Here is a 17583-nt window from a genome sequence, read left to right as displayed (position 1 = left end):
CTGTTAGAGTTCCATGGAGGTACAACTTATAAATGGTGTACAGTAGCAGTTACTGTAAGTTTTCATTAATAAAGTCTTAATGCTGGGTACCTAGATGTGATTGTGTTTCTTAATAAAGATTATAATCTTCCACCTCAGTTTTGAGGTGTATATAAATATTCACTTCATAATTTTTTATGTACATTTTTGTAGTTTCATGTTCAGCTTTTAACTCTTTAAAGACAATTTTGCCTTATTACAGTTATATACGTGTGTGTGTGTGTGTGTGTGTGTCTAGATACATCAGAACACTAGAGACCCCTGGGGTTGCTTGGGTTATTTCAGTAAATCTAGGCCTCAGTTTATTAATGAAGAGACAAAAAATGCTCTGATAAATTGGAGATAAAAATCTTCAGAGGCTTAAGAGAAAGTCAAGATTGCAAATGATAGTCGTCATGTTGTTTACTATTTATTTTCTGTTGATGGTGTCCTGCGTCAGGCAGGAGTCCAGAACTGAGAAGGAAAAAGTGACATAGGTACAAGAGACTTAATGTCTCTGATCTAGGAGCTTCATAACCAGATAATTAAAACATAGATCTGTTTACCTACAGAGCACTTTTTCATTTCTCTACCTAATGATGTGGGTAAATTTAAAAGTAAGTTTAAGCCAATATTTTAAATAATTGGTCTATGACTAATTTCCTCCTACTCTACGTTGCACAGGGAGTTTCAAAATGGGAGAAAAGGTTTAAAACAGGATAATCACCTTCAACACTTTTCTCTACTTTGGATTGTTATAGTAAAGTTTCATTATTTGTCTTGAAATATTATAAACAGTGTTGGACACTTAACATGTTTGGCAGAGAAAATCTCTCCCTGTTATCCACAGCTCTGTACTTCGCAGTAGGAGTAACATGTATTTTTAAGTGGAAAAACCTTATGTCACTCTACAGACAACTACATACATACATCAGTTCCTTCAGGGAAATTCCTATTTGTTTCACTTTGCCCTCAATAGGAGGGAGTCAATGTTTGAAATACAATAAGAAACTGCTAGATATAGTTGGATTGCATGGTTTATTCTGACTAGCCTCTTATTTTCACATTGTGAGTTTTTAAATTGTTGGTTATTTTTAATCTGACTCTTTGGTTCATCTTAGTGTTGCAGTGGTCAGTGTGATACATCAAAAGGCAGTTCCAATACCTTTGCTGCTTTTATTGTTTGAAATTATGATTGTAACATTCAATTGTTGAATCATGTCAGCTCCCTTAGTCATGCCTCACCTTTTTCTTTTCTATTTTAAAATAAAGGCAGCTGCACTTTTCATTGTACTTTCCCATTTTCCTTTCTTCTTTTAATTGTTACAGAACTGTAGAAATGGTGGAGGCAGAATTTTGCTAACCTGGCAAACCCTGTTTTCTAGTCTCATCGCTCAACGTCCAGAATGTTGTAGAAGCTTAAATTTTGGTGCCACATTTAATTAGCACAAGATGCTCTTTTATGGTACAATTTTAATACTTGGCTCGTATCTTCCAGTTCCTTAAAATATTAGTCATTTACTGTACATACAGTACATCCATCTCCTGCTCTGAGAAACAAATTGTATGTATTCAGAGTCACATTTTGTTTAAATTCCAAAGTTAAATAGTGGCAGTTACACAATTCAGCATGAAAACTAATGATTTATGTGGATATTGCAAGTGAATGTTTTATCTTGCATTGGTTTAATAATTCTTGAATTATTTCTTTGCCAGCCTCAGCCAAGTATTTTCTACTTCCGTGGAGTTTATAAATTAGTACCAATTTTATATCTAAATTTAAGAGCTTATATGTATCATGTCTATTTTTAAATGTACAGGACACTCAAGCTTTGAGGAAAACTGGTATTGAGTAGAAGATTCATTTATTTAAACTTGAAGTTAAAATTTCACTGTAATAACTAATTCACATACTTTTTTTTTTTTTTTTTAAGTCAGTTATTTTAAACTTAGTTCATTTCTTTGAGACCTGCCATGAGCTCTTGTGTTTTTACTTGGAGTTGTGGTTGAGAAAATAAAGTAACACCCATGATGCTATTTAGTGTTAACATCTCAAAAGGTTGTAGCAGGAGAATTTCAAGCCTTAGTTTTCATTAGTGCCAACCAAAAGCAGACTGATTTGTAAGGTTTTTTCAGTTTGGCAAAAACATAGCAAAATAAGGAAAATTAATCTTGTTTTCAACCTGTATTCTATAATTTATGATGAAAAATTGCTAATTCCTTCTTCAGTAAGTAAAATTACTGTTTTTAACTCCCTGCCATAATTACAATTTTCAAATTCTTATCTGAAATTTTAAGGTTAAGAGTATTTGATGTTTTAATGCGCTGATTATTTTTGAACTTGTAGTAATTAGGTGAATTAGGTTAGTTAATTAACCTGGAATGATTTGAAAGCTCAAGATTGTCTTGCTGATTTTCTGAGTTGTGTGGAGACTTTAAGAAATTGGAAGTATCCTTTTTTTCTTAAAGAATTATAGTCTGGGAATAATTCTACCATAAATTAAGAATTTATAATTTAACAAACATAATACCTTCATTAAAGGAAGATAAACCCCCCAAACTAGTAAGTAATAATTACAGAGTGTTAGAGAATGGATAGCAACTATATACCTCATTTTAAAAATTGGTATAATTTTCTGTAAAATTTAGTAGATTAGAGTCTTGCTTCATTTTATTAGTTAGAGTTACACGGAAAATTCTTGCCAAATTTGAGAAAAGAAAGGTAAAGGTGTTTTCAGGTTTGAAAATTGTCATTAAGATATTCTAGTTATAATTGCTGATACAAGAAGAGAGACATATTCTGTTTTTATTCTCTAAGACCTTTTTTCAAGTTATTTTATCATTTAATTGAAAAAAAAATCTGATGGTGGAAGATGGTGAAGAGAAAATTGCAGTTTGTGTTCTTCAGGTGAAAAAATAAATTGAAAAATTATGAGCAAAATAAATGTCATCAATAATTTATGTATTGTATCTTTTCTGTTATTTTTTTCTTCAATGGACGATAAAGTAATCAAGCTAAGTATTTGCTGAAATTAATAATTGTTCTTAGTTTTTTGTTGATCCAAGTCTCATGGATTTGTGCGCCTGCCTACTAATTCAATTAGGATTTAATTCAGGATTTTTTATTGTTTTCCTATAAATGTATAGCTGATTTATTCTCTCTTCTTTTTTTAAGGAATCTAGGTAAAAATGGCTTGTCTAGCAGTAGCATTTTATTGGATAAATGTCCGCCTCCAAGACCACCATCTTCACCATACCCTCCCTTGCCAAAGGACAAGTTGAATCCACCTACACCTAGTATTTATGTGAGTCTGAATTGACTGACTAGAAATAAGTCAAACCAGTGTTTGAACCTACTTGTCTTTCATAAGATATTGATTTAAATCACTATGGATGCCCTTCAGGAAGCATTAAAATTAGTGGCAGTGGCTTAAATGTTTTTTTGGGAAAAACATGTATTCAGAAAGATTTTGTTACAGCATTTAAAACGTGCATTCTAAGCTAACTGATTACATTAGTGTACTGAGAAATACTTATAAAAGTATAACTTTCTTTGAATAAACTGGGTTAAAATCTGCATACTACTAGTGGTATGGACCTGAATGTTCATTGTGTTTCATACATCTGCTTTAACAAAAGATACTATTTACCTTAAAAAAAAAAAGTGTTTGAGAACATAAAATAGGATAATAGATATGTCATTAAAGCTTAATCGATGATTTAAAAGTGCATATTGGTTTTACTTTATGGACATTTAGACATGTGATATAGAAAGTTAAGAATTCAAAGCAACTCTTTTTCTCCCAAATAAGTCTTCCTACCCCATTTCCTTCCTTCCATCCTCCCACTTCTACCCCAATGAAAAAATTTTAAAGTTTGGTTTGAAAGATTTGGCCCTGTTTTCGCCCTCTAGAGGCCAAATGTTTTATTAATCCTTCCTCCAACCAGTATTTATTGATCCTTTAGAATGTAAGGGAAGCACTGGGATAGAACTGTAATAAAACTTTTAAACTGAGGTCTAAAGGGAGAAAGTGCAAAATTAAGATTTATCTTGTATGGGTCCTCTTCAGCCTGCTTTCATTTTGGTAATATTTTTAAAAACGTGATTTTTTTCTTTGTATTAAAAAACCATATAACATAAAATTTACCATTTTCACCATTTTTAAGTATACAGTTCAGTAATTTTAAGTGTATTCTCATTGTTGCAAAACAGCTCTCTAGAACTTTTTTATCTTGTAAATTTGAAATTCTATACCCATTACAAAACAACTCTCTTTTCCATAGTCTCCCCAGCCACTGGTAATCACCACTTTGCTTTCTATGAATATGATTACCTTAGATACCTCAGATAAGTGAAATTATATACAATTTTTCTTCTTGAGACTGGCTTATTTCCATTGAACATGGTCTCCTCAAGTATCATCCACGTTGTAGCATGTGATTAAGATTTTCTTCCTTAAAAGCTTAATAATATGTAAAACATTTTGATTTTGAAGTTTAAATTTTATTTCTCCCATGTGTTTTGTTCAAGGTATAATGGATAGGAGAAATGTATGTGGTTATGTCTAATTACTGTTAGTATCAAAAGACGTAGTGATAAAATGCTGTGAAATATAAAATAGAAATAATGGCACATGGGATGCATTCTTTATTTAAATTGCGATGTATGAATTTGGCATGATATTTAAATGAAATGTCTGTTTTCCAGAGGTCTAACCATGTGTTTTAATTTTACAGTTGGAAAATAAACGTGATGCTTTCTTTCCTCCATTACATCAATTTTGTACAAATCCAAACAACCCTGTTACAGTAATACGTGGCCTTGCTGGAGCTCTTAAGTTGGGTAAGCTTTAATGAGAAAAAGGAAAAATTTGTATATATTTTTTTTGCTGTCTATTATCTTTTGAAGTATGGGCAGAAACTTATTTCTTTTTATTTTTTCAGTTTTTCACATTTTCATTTTACTATTTTCCTGGCTGTAAACCTGTAAGTGTGTGTGTGTGTGTGTGTGTGTGTGTGTGTGTGTGTGTGTGTGTGTGTGTCAGTGTGTGTCAGTATATTACTTCTTTAATCCATAATGTGAAGATACGATGATGATACTGGTTACTGGTGATTTATTAGTGGTTATTTAATTTAGCTTCTATTTTGGTCAAATTATATCATTATGATTTAGGTTGACTAATAAAAGAAAATTTTAATGAAAATGTAGGTAAAATTTGATGCTACTGATAAGTACTTTGCCCCCTAAATAGTTCCTGGCACCTGCGGATATTAAATAAATAAGTGAAACTTCAGTCCCTGGCCCCTTGATTCTGCCCCTGTTGGTAGCATGATGGTTTGTAGAGGAACTGGATGCAGCACCATAAAACATTTTCCTTTCCTCTTAAAAAAGAAAAACAACAACCAAAAAAACACTTTAAATATATAATTCCAAGTATAATTTTTATTTATTAACTACATTTGTTTATTTATGAAGACCTGGGACTTTTCTCTACCAAAACTTTGGTGGAAGCTAACAATGAACATATGGTGGAAGTGAGGACACAGTTGTTACAGCCAGCAGATGAAAACTGGGATCCCACTGGAACGAAGAAAATTTGGCATTGTGAAAGTAATCGATCTCATACTACAATTGCTAAATATGCACAGTACCAGGCCTCCTCTTTCCAGGAATCACTGAGAGTATGTATTTACTTCCTGAAGATTATTTTATTTTGGAGGTACTTTATATTATTTTATTTTGAAAGAGAGTACATCACTTTTGTAAGGATCTCATTAATTTATAGTTACATAAAATATTTTATAAGTGCTATCCAGTTTGCTCTTAGTAAAGTCTAAGAAAACCTGTGAGTTGATAAAGTAAATATTATTACTGTCTAGTGAGATGTCTCCCTCGGGGATATTTTTGTTTAGAGCAGGGTTTCTTAACCTTAGCATTATTGACGTTTGGGGTTGGGTAATTCTTAGTTGTGGGGTATTGTCCTTTGTATTGTAGGATGTTTAGTAGCATCCCTGGCCTCTCCCCACTTACATGCTCTTAGCATGCTCCTTATCTCCTACCCCAGTTGTGACAATCAAAAATGTCTCCAGACATACTAAATTTCCCCTGGAGGGCAACATTGCCCCTGACTGAGACGCACTGATATTGGAGGATAAACTAATTCTCAAGTTTGCTTTATGTTTGCACAGTTCCTAGTCTTGTGCCTTTCCATTTTTCTCCTCTATCAGGTTAGTATTATCTGATAGGTAGCTTCTCCAGGAATCATTAGTGTTGTTCTTACCAGTCTCAATCTGAAAGAGAAAACTGAGGGAGAGGCATAAATTATTTCAAAATACATGCAAAATTAAAAAGCAAAACTTTGAAAAAGTAATCAGTAGTGTTATTAAAAGATTCAGAGACCTTTCAGCAATGAAGCATTGCTAAAAATCCTTTAGCAGCGTAATGAGAACTTTGTGTATTCTCCCACAAAGTGAACTTAAAACATCCGCAAAAATGAGTTTATTAAATGTGTTATTCAAATACTTGTCTGTACCTACAGCTGAAACTTAACATGTGCCTGGAAGTCTTTAATTTGTAATTCATTAGATTTGCTTATATCTGTTTAAAATTCTGCCCTGAGTACACAGTTTAATCAAGGCAACTTTTGTACCTGTAAATCATATACTTGTGTTCCTTTCTCACTACCACTCCCTATATCCTACAGCGAAATTCATCTGATGAAAACTGTCCTGCAGCTTTCATGAGTTGCAGTGAATTCATTGTCCATGTAAATCTCTGTAGTTCAAACTTTCAGGCTACTTCAACTGTATGGTAGTAGTATGGTCAGAATAGAATAGATAACAAGTAGGATTCAGAGATCATCAAAGGAAAATTTGGAAGAGTTTAAAAACAAAGATAATAAGAGACAGAGTATTTAAGTGAGAATGGATCCATAACCAAAGAAAGGATGGCTTTCTGTGTGCTTTGCAGGCATAGACCACATTACATGTGGAAAATTTGGCAAATGTTTAGAGACTACATTTAAAGGGAAGGAAGCCAAAATGTCACTTTAAGTATTGCTAACTCAGAAATCGTAGGACAGTGTTAAGAGATACTATGTCTTTGATACAAAAATTGTAAATAATAGTAGTATTTGCATTGAAAAGTACCTATGTTTTCCAGTAGTTAATTTCCTTACTAATATTGTAAATAGTCTAACATTCATGTATAATTCATTGTGAAAAAAAGATTTAGCCCAGGAAGACCTTCTTCCATTTGTCCCTAGTCAAGAATAGAGAACTTTTTTCCTTCCACCCCTATACATATATAGCTACATACACATGCATTTATGTACCTCTGCTAGCTTAGAAATTTTATAATCATAATTGATACCTCTTAGGCCTCTCAACTTGCCTTAAATTTTCTCTCCTCTTGAAAAATGGGACAGGAATGAGAATCTGGTTTATTCCCCCTTATAGAAGAATGTGAATAAGGACGAATTCTTAGGATAACATTGTGGCTGATGGAGGAGGTTGGATACCATTTACTTTTCTTGGGTGTTTATTTAATGTAGTCTTTGAAGAAATTTTCATGTGAAAGAAGCCTATAAACCTTGATTTCAAAGTATAGATAATGCCATCAATCTAGATGTGAACTTTTCATTTGTATGGTGGAAAGGATAGCTGGTTGTAGAATACTAAACTGGAATTCTTTTTGCTTAATCTCTAGGAAGAAAATGAGAAAAGAAGTCACCATAAAGAACACTCAGATAGTGAATCTACATCTTCAGATAAGTAAGTTATTTTTAATTGTCCAGTTAGTATTTCCCTTTAAAAGGTATGTTTCTAATATTGTCTCTCTTTTTTAAGTTCTGGGAGGAGGAGGAAAGGACCCTTTAAAACCATAAAATTTGGGACCAACATTGACCTGTCTGATGACAAAAAGTAAGTCTTTGTAGTTGTTCTGTGAACTGATGCAAAGAGGTATTCTTTGCAAGATTGAGAATTGTCTACAATTTCCTCTTCTATTTCATTGCTTGTCACTTTTCTAAGTTGATATACAAGTTTTAGCTAAATTATTTTTGCTAGGTTTTGCAATTAAAATATTTTCTTGACGTAAAACCCTTTTATAAATTTTCAAGACCCTGACTATATACTAATTACACAATCACAACGTTTGATATTAAATATTATATTTTGTGATTAATAATGTACCTATAAAATAGAATTATACAACAATTATAAAAATTGGAAGTCATTTTTTTTATTTGGTCAGTAATTTTTATGCATTTTTTTATTAGGAATTTTTCTTTGGAAAAATTTAAGTATTCCAATGTGAAAGTAACGTATTTATAGATTTAATTGTTTTATTGATTGGAACACAAGGTTTTTGAAGAAATGGTTAACTTCCACAAATATTTGTAGCAGGGTTTCACTCTTGATCTGTTATTTTATTGCAGGTGGAAGTTGCAGCTACATGAGCTGACTAAACTTCCTGCTTTTGTGCGTGTCGTATCAGCAGGAAATCTTCTAAGCCACGTTGGTCACACCATACTGGGCATGAACACAGTTCAGCTATACATGAAAGTTCCAGGAAGCAGAACACCAGGTAACTTTTATGAGCTAACATATCTCATATAATTGAAAAATGGCATTAATCAAAATGTGAAACATGCAAAAGAGAACCAGATTCTTTCCATTTACAATGAATGAAACTGAAAGGATTATTTCTATTATAAGGTTTGACTCTTTAACTGGGCTCAGATTAAGATTTTTTTTTCCCTTTGGAATAGCCCTGAAACAATAGCATTTTAATCTGGAAAAAGGGGTCATTGTAGCACTCCTGGGAAAATAAGTCCCTGTGGCTTAAAAAGACTTGTTGATTCCATCTACTGCAGAGTGATGGGATATAGTTTTTTCTAAACTTTTTTTTTTTTTGTACTACATCCACAATGAAAAATATATTTTATATCATGACCTAGTGAACATGTATGTATACAACAACAGTTTCATAGAACAATACATTTTCTAATCTATTCCATTTTCTTTCATTTTAAAAAAAAGTATAGGTTGCAGTTGTCTAACTGGGTTGCAGTGTAGTTTACAAAGTACATGATGTGGACACATTACTGGACTCATTCTGTTATCTGGTCTGGACTTTACCACTAACTAAGCCTTTCACTTTTGGCAAGTCTCATTCCTTCTCTGGAATGAGACTTTAAATTTTAAAATAAATTATATTAGTTTTAGACTTAAAATTCTAACACTAATGTGCCAATTTCTCTGTTGTACCTTAGATTAGCGTGAAATTTCATAGGGTGATGTTCAAAATATTTAGCAGTTAGGAAATATACTGGTGATAACGAGTTTAGCGAGTTTAGCTGTACCAGTGCCTATGAGTTGCATATCACCCTCAGGTGTTTCTGTTTGCTACTTAAAGCAGCCATGGTTTGAAAACCAGACTGCTTCCTTTTTTGTCTCCTTCTTATTGAATAATAGCTTAAGAATTGTTTCAAAGTAGGCCTATGCTTGCTTCTGGGTAGCGTGTAACATAAGTCAGTGGTTCCCAGTCCTGGCTGCTCATAAGAATCTTCTGGTAAGCTTTTAAAAAAATATATAGTGTATTAATCTCTGGAGATTGGGGTCTAGTTATCAATATTAAAACAAAATGTTCCCCAACGGATTTTAATGCACAGCCAGGATTAGCTTTTATCCTCAGGCCATTGGAAGCCCAATTCTGTGATGTTTTATCCACCGTTGGGTAATGTGAAAATAGTTATGGAATAAATAGCAGAAGACCTATCTGTTCCCCACTCTGTCCCCACTTTAAACACCCATGTAAATACTGGGCAAGTTATTTGAACTCTCTGGAGTTTTGTTTTTCTCGTGTATGTAGTATTGGATTGGTTCTATTAAGATTCATTTCAATAGAAAACGTCTCTCCAATTTGAATTTCATGCAAATAACATCCTCAAATAAAAAGGATTGCAGTTTTTCATTACAAATCAAGGGGAAAGCAAACTTGATAGATTACTTCTTTGTCACTGTGTGTCTATAGACTGTTTTTGGTTTTTTGCTTGTTTGTATACAAAGCATTAGTTTTTCAGAAGTGTCCTATGGAACCTTAAAGAATTCCCTTAGGGGTTACTAGCACTGTCCAATAGAAATACAATGCGAACCATAGATACGATTTAAAATTTTATAGTAGGCACATTAATATGAAATAGGTGAAATTAATTTTAACCCAGTATATCCAAATATTATCATTTCAACATGTACTCAATATAAACATTATTGGGATTTTTTTGCATTTTTTTATATTAAGTCTTCAAAATCCAGTATGTACTTTACAGTTACCACACATCTCAGTTTATATTAACCACATTTCAAGTGATTATCGTATTAGACAACTCAGTCTTAGAAGATGTGTTATACAGCTGACCCTTAAACTGTTAGTTCAGTTCAATTTTTTAAAGTTTGTTTTGGATACTTTTTTATGGGGCAAACACTGTTCCTGGAGTTACATAGATTAATAAATGTTACCTGCTTTAATGGATGTTATGATCAGTCATGTATGTTTTCAACTATAGAGATGTTTTCAGGCTTTACGCTAAAAGATTATAGTTAAATAGTAGAGTCCCAGCATCTCTAATTTTAATTAAAGCTAAATTTTAGTCAGAGTCCATCCCATGGACAGTCCCAACTATCTACCTGTGGTAAGAAACAGTTGTAGTATTGAGTACCATCGTCACATTATACTGTAATATATAAAAGACTCAGGGTGTGGTTTGCACAGGGTGTGGTGAGAGCGGCTACATTTTTCTTTATTGAGGTAAAATTCACATACAGTTAAAGTGTGCAGTTCAATCGCATTTAGTTATTCACTGTACTATGTAGTCATCACCTCTGTGCAGTTCCAAGACATTTTTTTTTCATCAGCCCAAAAGGAAACCCTGTACCCATTAAGCAGTCACTTCCCATTTCCTCCTTCCCTCAGCCCCTGGCAACCACTAAATCATACAGCATCATTTCATTCAACGTAATTTTGTTGTAACTCTTGTTTATACTAATTAGCCTATGGTAAAATTGGTTTCATTATACGTCATTTTGCCGCAGTTGTGAGAACCTATTGACGACATTTAAGTGAGGGCTTACTGTATTCTGCTTTCTGCCTCTATAGATTTACCTGTTCTGGGTGTTTTCATATAAATGGGATCATACAGTGTGTTGCCTTTTCTGTCTGCTTCGTTCATTTACCGTGTTTTTGAGGTTCATCTATGTTGTATCAGTGTTTAATTTTTTATGGCTGAATAATATTCCATTGTATGGATAGAACATTTTGTTTGTCCATTAATCAGTTGATGGACATTTGGGTTGTTCCAATTTTCAGCTATTTTGAATAGTGTTTCTATGAACCTTTGTGTACAAATACTGGTTAAAATACCTATTCCCCAGTTTTTCCACATCCTTACCAACACTGATGATTTTTAGTTTTTTATGTTATTATGGCTGACCCAATGGATGTAAAGTGGTTTTTCATTTGTGGTTTCTTTGATTTTTCATGTGCTTGTTGGCTGTTTGTATATCTGTTTTGTAAAAATGTCTGTTTAAGTCAGGGGTGTCAAAACTGCGGCTCGTGGGCCAACTGCGGTCTGAAATCCATTGTTAATTGGCCCACAGCAAATTGCAAAAATCTATTTAGTTTACTTAAATAAACCAGGTGAGGCAATATGTAGTTCACCTCGAGTGAGTGGCCCGGCTGTTTGTATATTTTACCGCATATGGCCCTTGGTAAAAAGCATTGAAAAAAGTTTTGACATCCCTGGTTTAAGTCCTTTGTTCATTTCTTTGTTTTGTTTTGTTCAAGTTTATTGGGGTGACAGTTGTTAGTAAAGTTACATAGATTTCATGTGTACAATTCTGTAATACATCATCTATATATCACATTGTGTGTTCACCACCCAGAGTCAGTTTTCTTTCCATCACCATATAGTGCATCTCCGTTACTCTCGTCCCCCCCACCCCCCTTACCCTCTGTGTTCATTTTTTAATTGAGTAGTTTGTCCTTTTGTTGTTGAATAGTAGTAGTTCTTTGTATATTCTGGGTTTATTAATCCCTTATCACATATATGGTTTGCAAATAGTTCCTCCTCTTCTGTAGGTTGTAGTTACATACACTCTTGATAGTTTCCTTTGATGTACAAAAGTTTTTAATTTTGATGTTCAGTTTATCCATTTTTTTCTTTTGTTTGTGCTTTTGGTGTCATAGCTAAGAAACCATTGCCAAATCCACAGTCATAAAGATTTATCCCAATATTTTCTTAGGATTTTTATAGTTGTAGCTCTTATATGTAGATCCATTGATCCATTTTAAGTTAATTTTTGTACATGGTGTAAGCTAAGGGTCTAACTTCATTCTTTTATAAATATGGCTATCCAGTTGTCCCAGTACCATTTGTCAGGGAGACTGTTCTTTCCTCTGTTGGATGGTCTTGGCACCCTTGTTGAAAATCAGTTGACCATCGCAGTATAGGTTTATTTTTGGAATCCTTATTCCATTGATTTATTAACATATCTCTATCTTTATGCCAATACCATACTAATTTGATTACTGTAACTTTGAGGTAAGTTTCAAAATTGGGAAGTGTGAGTCTCCCAACTTCCGTGGTTACCTTTACTGTAGTTCTTTATCTCTTCATAGGACTTTGAGTTACTGTCTAGTGTTTCATTTCAGCCTTAAAAAGCTCTATAGCATGTCTTGTAGGGCAGATAGACTGGTGACAACTCCTTCAGCTTTTATTTACCTGGGAATGTCTTAGTTTCTCCTTTTTCAAGATTAGTTTTGCCAGATATAGAATTCTTGGTTAATTTTTTTTTCTTTCAGCAATTTAAATGTGTTATCCTATTGCTTTCTGGCCTCCATGGTTTCTAATATGAAATCAGCTATTAATTTCATTGACGATCCTTTGTATGTGGCAAATCACTTCTTTCCTCCTCTCAAGGTTCTCTTTGGCTTTCTACAGTTTGATTATGTGTCTGGGTGTGTATCTCTTTGAGTTTTTTTTTGGAGTTCCTTGAGCTTCTTGGATATGTAGATTCTTGTATTTTGTCAAATCTAGAAAGTTTTCAACCATCATTTCTTGAAATTCTCTTACTGTTCTTTTCTCCTCTTTGTTTGGGACTCCCACACTGCTTATGTTAGTATTTTGATGGTGTCCAACAGGTCTCTTAGGATCTGTTAATTTTTCTTCATTCTGTTTTCTTCTCAGAATGAATAGTTTTATTTGACTTATCTACAAGTTTGCTGATTGTTTCTTTAGCCTGCTCAAATCTGCTATTGACACTACTAGTGAATTTTTCATTTCAGTTATACTTTTCAGCTTCAAAATTTTATTTTGGTATTATAATTTCTGTCTCTTCATTGATAATCTGTTTATTTCTCCCTTCCTCCTTTCCTCTTTCCCTTCCTCCCTTTCTACCTTCATTTGCCTCATAATTTTTTGTTGAAAACTGGCTTTTTGAGTGTGTTTTTTAACAGCTGCACTCTCTGTAGGATGTGGTCCCTGAAGTCTGTTCCTTTAGAGTACTGCTCTGCTAGTGTTTTGACATTTTGAATATCATAATGTAGCAATTACAGAAATCAGATTCTCCTCCCTCTGCATGGTATGTTGTTACATACTATGGGCTACAGTTGTCTATTTGTTTAGTGACTTTTCTACACTAGTTGTACAAAAACTGTATTCCTTTTCATGTGTGGTCACTCAAGTCTCCTTTCCATTATCTGAGCAGCTAGCCAGTGATCTGATAGAGATTTTGTTAAATGTCTGGTGCTTAAAAAAAGAAAGAAAAGTGGGGAAAAGAACAGAAAGAAAAGGGGAGAAAAAAAGAAAGAAAAGTGGGGAAAAGAACAGAAAGAAAAGGGGAGAAAAAAAGAATTCTCCAGGTCTTTGCAGATTGCGTCTTTGTTGAGTTACTCCTACACTTAGCCATGCCATTTACAACTCTACTTGTAACCTTTACCTCCTAGCTTGGAGCTGAGCCTAAAGATCAACAAGAGGTTAAAGCTTATTTAGTCTTCTTAGTTTTTTCCTGAACATGTGTTCTGTCCTGGATAAACATGTGGCTTTCTGAATTCTCCAATATACACAGGAACTTGTCAAAGCGCTTATTCCCTCCCACCCCACCTCCACCCCCCAGTCTCACTCCCCAGCTTTTCCTCCCTGACCTTTGCATGTCTGTTGTTTGCCCCAACTGCGTATTTTGTTGTTGTTGTTATTATAGGTGTTTGTTTGTTTGTTTTTCTCCATTAGCATTAGTTTATTTGTTTCTCAATGTTTGGGGGGAAATTCCTCCACCGAAACACTTCTGATAGAGTTCTGAGGTATATGAAACAAAGAGAAGCCCCTTCTGTCTTTTGGGGAAACTCCAGTCAGGTCAAAACAGAAAAACACAGTTCTTTGGAAACAAGATCCACTCTGCTCCCTCCAAAGCCAGGGACACTAACACTGTGAACACAGACTGTTTTGAAGTCAACCACCACACCAGTGGTGGGGGTGGGAAATAAGGTAAGTTAAACTGCTATAAAATAAAAACTCCTACCATGTTTAAGTTGCCTTTCCTCTGGTCAAGAATTCACTTGGCTGCTATAAACTTAGACTGTCACTCAGAGTTCTGGGAAAGTTGCTTCTGACAGTTTTTACAAGGTTTTTTTGTTTGTTTGTTTTGGGTTTTGTTCTGTTTGTTTGTCTTTTTGATGTTTCCGCTCTGCCATTTTTGTCAATACCACTCATGCAGTACATTTTGAAAAGCAGACTTCTTGTCTCTTTACTGATGTTCTAATTAATACTTCCTCTGAGAAATGGGGGTTAGTTCACTAGAAAGAAGTGGTAATGATATCAATAACAGCTAACATTCATTACTTACCTTGTATTAGGTACTGTTTGAAGCAGTCATTATTCATTGATCCCCAAAACAACACAGTGATTTATTGGAGTCATTATTATCTACTCTTATATATAAGGAAACTGAGTCAGAATGATTTAGCAACTTGCCCAGATTCACATAATGACTAGCCTGGCTCTAGAACCTAAGCTTTTAACCATGATTTAGATTGCCTTCCACAGAGGCTCCTACTGTGTAAGTTAGAAGATGACCAAACTCGGCTCTAAAACTAGACTTGGCACAAAAATGCTGAACAACTAAATACCACTACAGCATTCTCTGTTGAACATTTCTAAAGTTTCATTTCTGAAGACACATTTTCTATAGAATTTATAGTATGCTGATTTTTTTTTCTTTCTACATTTCAGGTCATCAAGAAAATAACAACTTCTGTTCAGTTAACATAAATATTGGTCCAGGTGACTGTGAATGGTTTGTTGTTCCTGAAGGTTACTGGGGTGTTCTGAATGATTTCTGTGAAAAGTAGGTTTCCAAACTAAATTTTCTTTAGACATAATTGTTCAAAAACAGTAATTGTAAAGGACAACTTACTAAGCTGGATGTCCTAATGCATGTAACCAGTTTTCACTTACCATTCAGCAGAAAATTCATTTAAATGATTTGATTCTAAGCCTATTGTTTTGTGTTATTGCAAATTCTTTAAGAAAGGTGCCTTGAACCACTTCATCCAATAGTAATCGTCTTGCATATAGAGAATAGAAAAATTGAGTGTTTATTAAGCTAATGAAACAGTTGATACATAAATACTTGTTCATGTGAAAGATCTGTATTCCAAGAAAAATTGTTTTACTATAAATGGTTTTAAAAGTGGAAGGAATTCTATAATTGAGCACCCTTATAGGTTGTTAACAACTCAAGCTGAACACAGTACTCTTTGCCATATCATCATGATATAATTTCTTTCTAAAACTACTTTGGTAACTTTAGGAATTTTATAAAATTTAGGTAACTTTAGGAATTTTATAAAATTTAGGAATTTTATAAAATTTAATCAACTATTGCAGATTTTTTTAATAATTGAAAGAACTCACATAGTGAAAGTGTTCCATTCCTAGAATCTTAGAAATAGCTTTCATTTATTTCTTTCTTGTGCTAAAGGGTACCTTGGAATTGTTTTCATTAGTTTAAATTTAGCTATTTGTCTAAATGGAAACTTACTCTCTTTTTTTAAAAAAAGTACTCTATTATGTAAGCACCTGATAAAAACATAACTTACAAAATAAAATCATAAAATAAAATCATAACTTACACATATATTTGGTATGAATCTCCCACCCCAATAAAATAAAGGGGAAAAAATACCAAAAACATTGACGTATGAGAAATTTTGAAAACTAATTATATACATTCCACATACTGACATAATTTTTTTTATTTTGGTTTAAAGAATCTTTTCTGTAAATATCTAAATTTAGTAAGAAATGTAAATATAGTTACAAAAAAGCCATATTAATCCAACATTTCCTTATATATAAGCAAAAAGGTAGTCACCTCTTACTGTCTTTGCTATTTAACACATAGATTTCCTTCAGTGTAAGAAAGCCAAAGATGTGGAATCTTAAAGTTTCAAATGCTCTGATTAAATAACTTTAATCTGTATTTGCTTTTATGGACCAGCAGCCTGGTAGTAGCAGAGAAAGAACAGTGTCATGTAGAAAATCTCCATTCTGCTACAGAAAGATTTTCCTTAAACTTTGAGATAGTATATTATTGCAGCTGCATTACAGTGATACATGTTATTTCTAAGTAGGGATTGGCTATTTTTAGAATTTAGTTTTCTTTCCTGTCTAAATTGAGAGGTAACCTGGGAACAGAGATAATTAGAATAGGAAGATGATGTCTAAAAAGCTTGAACTTGGGAATAATAAAAATATCAAGTTAGCATGTAGGGTTAGGTAAATTTAACTAAGTCGCAGAAATAGCACTTGCTACCTCAGCATTTAAGTATAATTTTGTTTCACATAAGGATTGTTGATTTTGATATTGACTGGTATTGACCATGTCAGTAGTTTGTTTTATGGTTTTAAATAACGTCTTTCTTGAAATAACTATTCATTTGAATGGATTTAAAAGGGTGCTTGCTGTTTTGTAAGTTTAATTTTCTTTCTTTTTTTTTTTTTTTTATTTACTCGGTTGATAATTTAGTCTTGGCTTACTTGGTTGCTTGTTTGCTTTTTTGTTTTTCACCAATTATATGGCGGCAACATATGGGTGAAGTAGAGCTAGGATTTGTGTTTGTAGCTGTATTTTGCTTTATAGGCAAGTTTTTTCTGGACTTTATCTACTTAACCCTATCACAAACAGTAAGCCAATCCTATCCCCTTGCAATTAGGCTACTGTTGGCATTCTGTTCGAGACTTTCAAGTGCAGCCTTGCATTTTTTTAAGGAAAAAAAAAAAAGACTTAAGATTCCATCTAGATAGAGGTAGAGGTTGGTAAGCTTTTTTCATAAAGATCCAGATTAATAAATGTTTTAGGCTTCGCAGGTCATATGATCTCTGTCACAACTATGTCATTGCAGCACATAAGCAGTCATATATGTATAATATGTAAATGAAAGGGCATGACTATGTTTTAATAAAAAATTTTTATTTACAAAAACAGGCAGTAGGCTGGATTTGCCAA

At 33.3% G+C, this 17583-nt stretch overlaps 1 protein-coding gene across 6 annotated transcripts in view; it reads left to right on the top strand.

The window, feature by feature from the left end:
• The window catches only part of KDM6A (lysine demethylase 6A), a 201505-nt gene that overhangs the window by 161822 nt on the left and 22100 nt on the right, over positions 1–17583 (top strand). For all 6 annotated transcript variants that reach the window (XM_033106079.1, XM_033106096.1, XM_033106107.1 and 3 more), the window contains 7 exons: positions 3194–3323; positions 4756–4861; positions 5495–5700; positions 7727–7791; positions 7867–7941; positions 8457–8605; positions 15306–15420. In XM_033106079.1, coding sequence (XP_032961970.1) covers positions 3194–3323; positions 4756–4861; positions 5495–5700; positions 7727–7791; positions 7867–7941; positions 8457–8605; positions 15306–15420 — 846 coding nt within the window. The remainder of the gene's footprint in view (positions 1–3193; positions 3324–4755; positions 4862–5494; positions 5701–7726; positions 7792–7866; positions 7942–8456; positions 8606–15305; positions 15421–17583) is intronic.

Source organism: Rhinolophus ferrumequinum, chromosome X, assembly GCF_004115265.2.
Source record: "Rhinolophus ferrumequinum isolate MPI-CBG mRhiFer1 chromosome X, mRhiFer1_v1.p, whole genome shotgun sequence".
NCBI classification, from domain to species: Eukaryota; Metazoa; Chordata; class Mammalia; order Chiroptera; family Rhinolophidae; genus Rhinolophus; species Rhinolophus ferrumequinum.
Note: the sequence above shows the minus strand (reverse complement) of the source record. Positions and strands in the feature narration are given on the sequence as shown.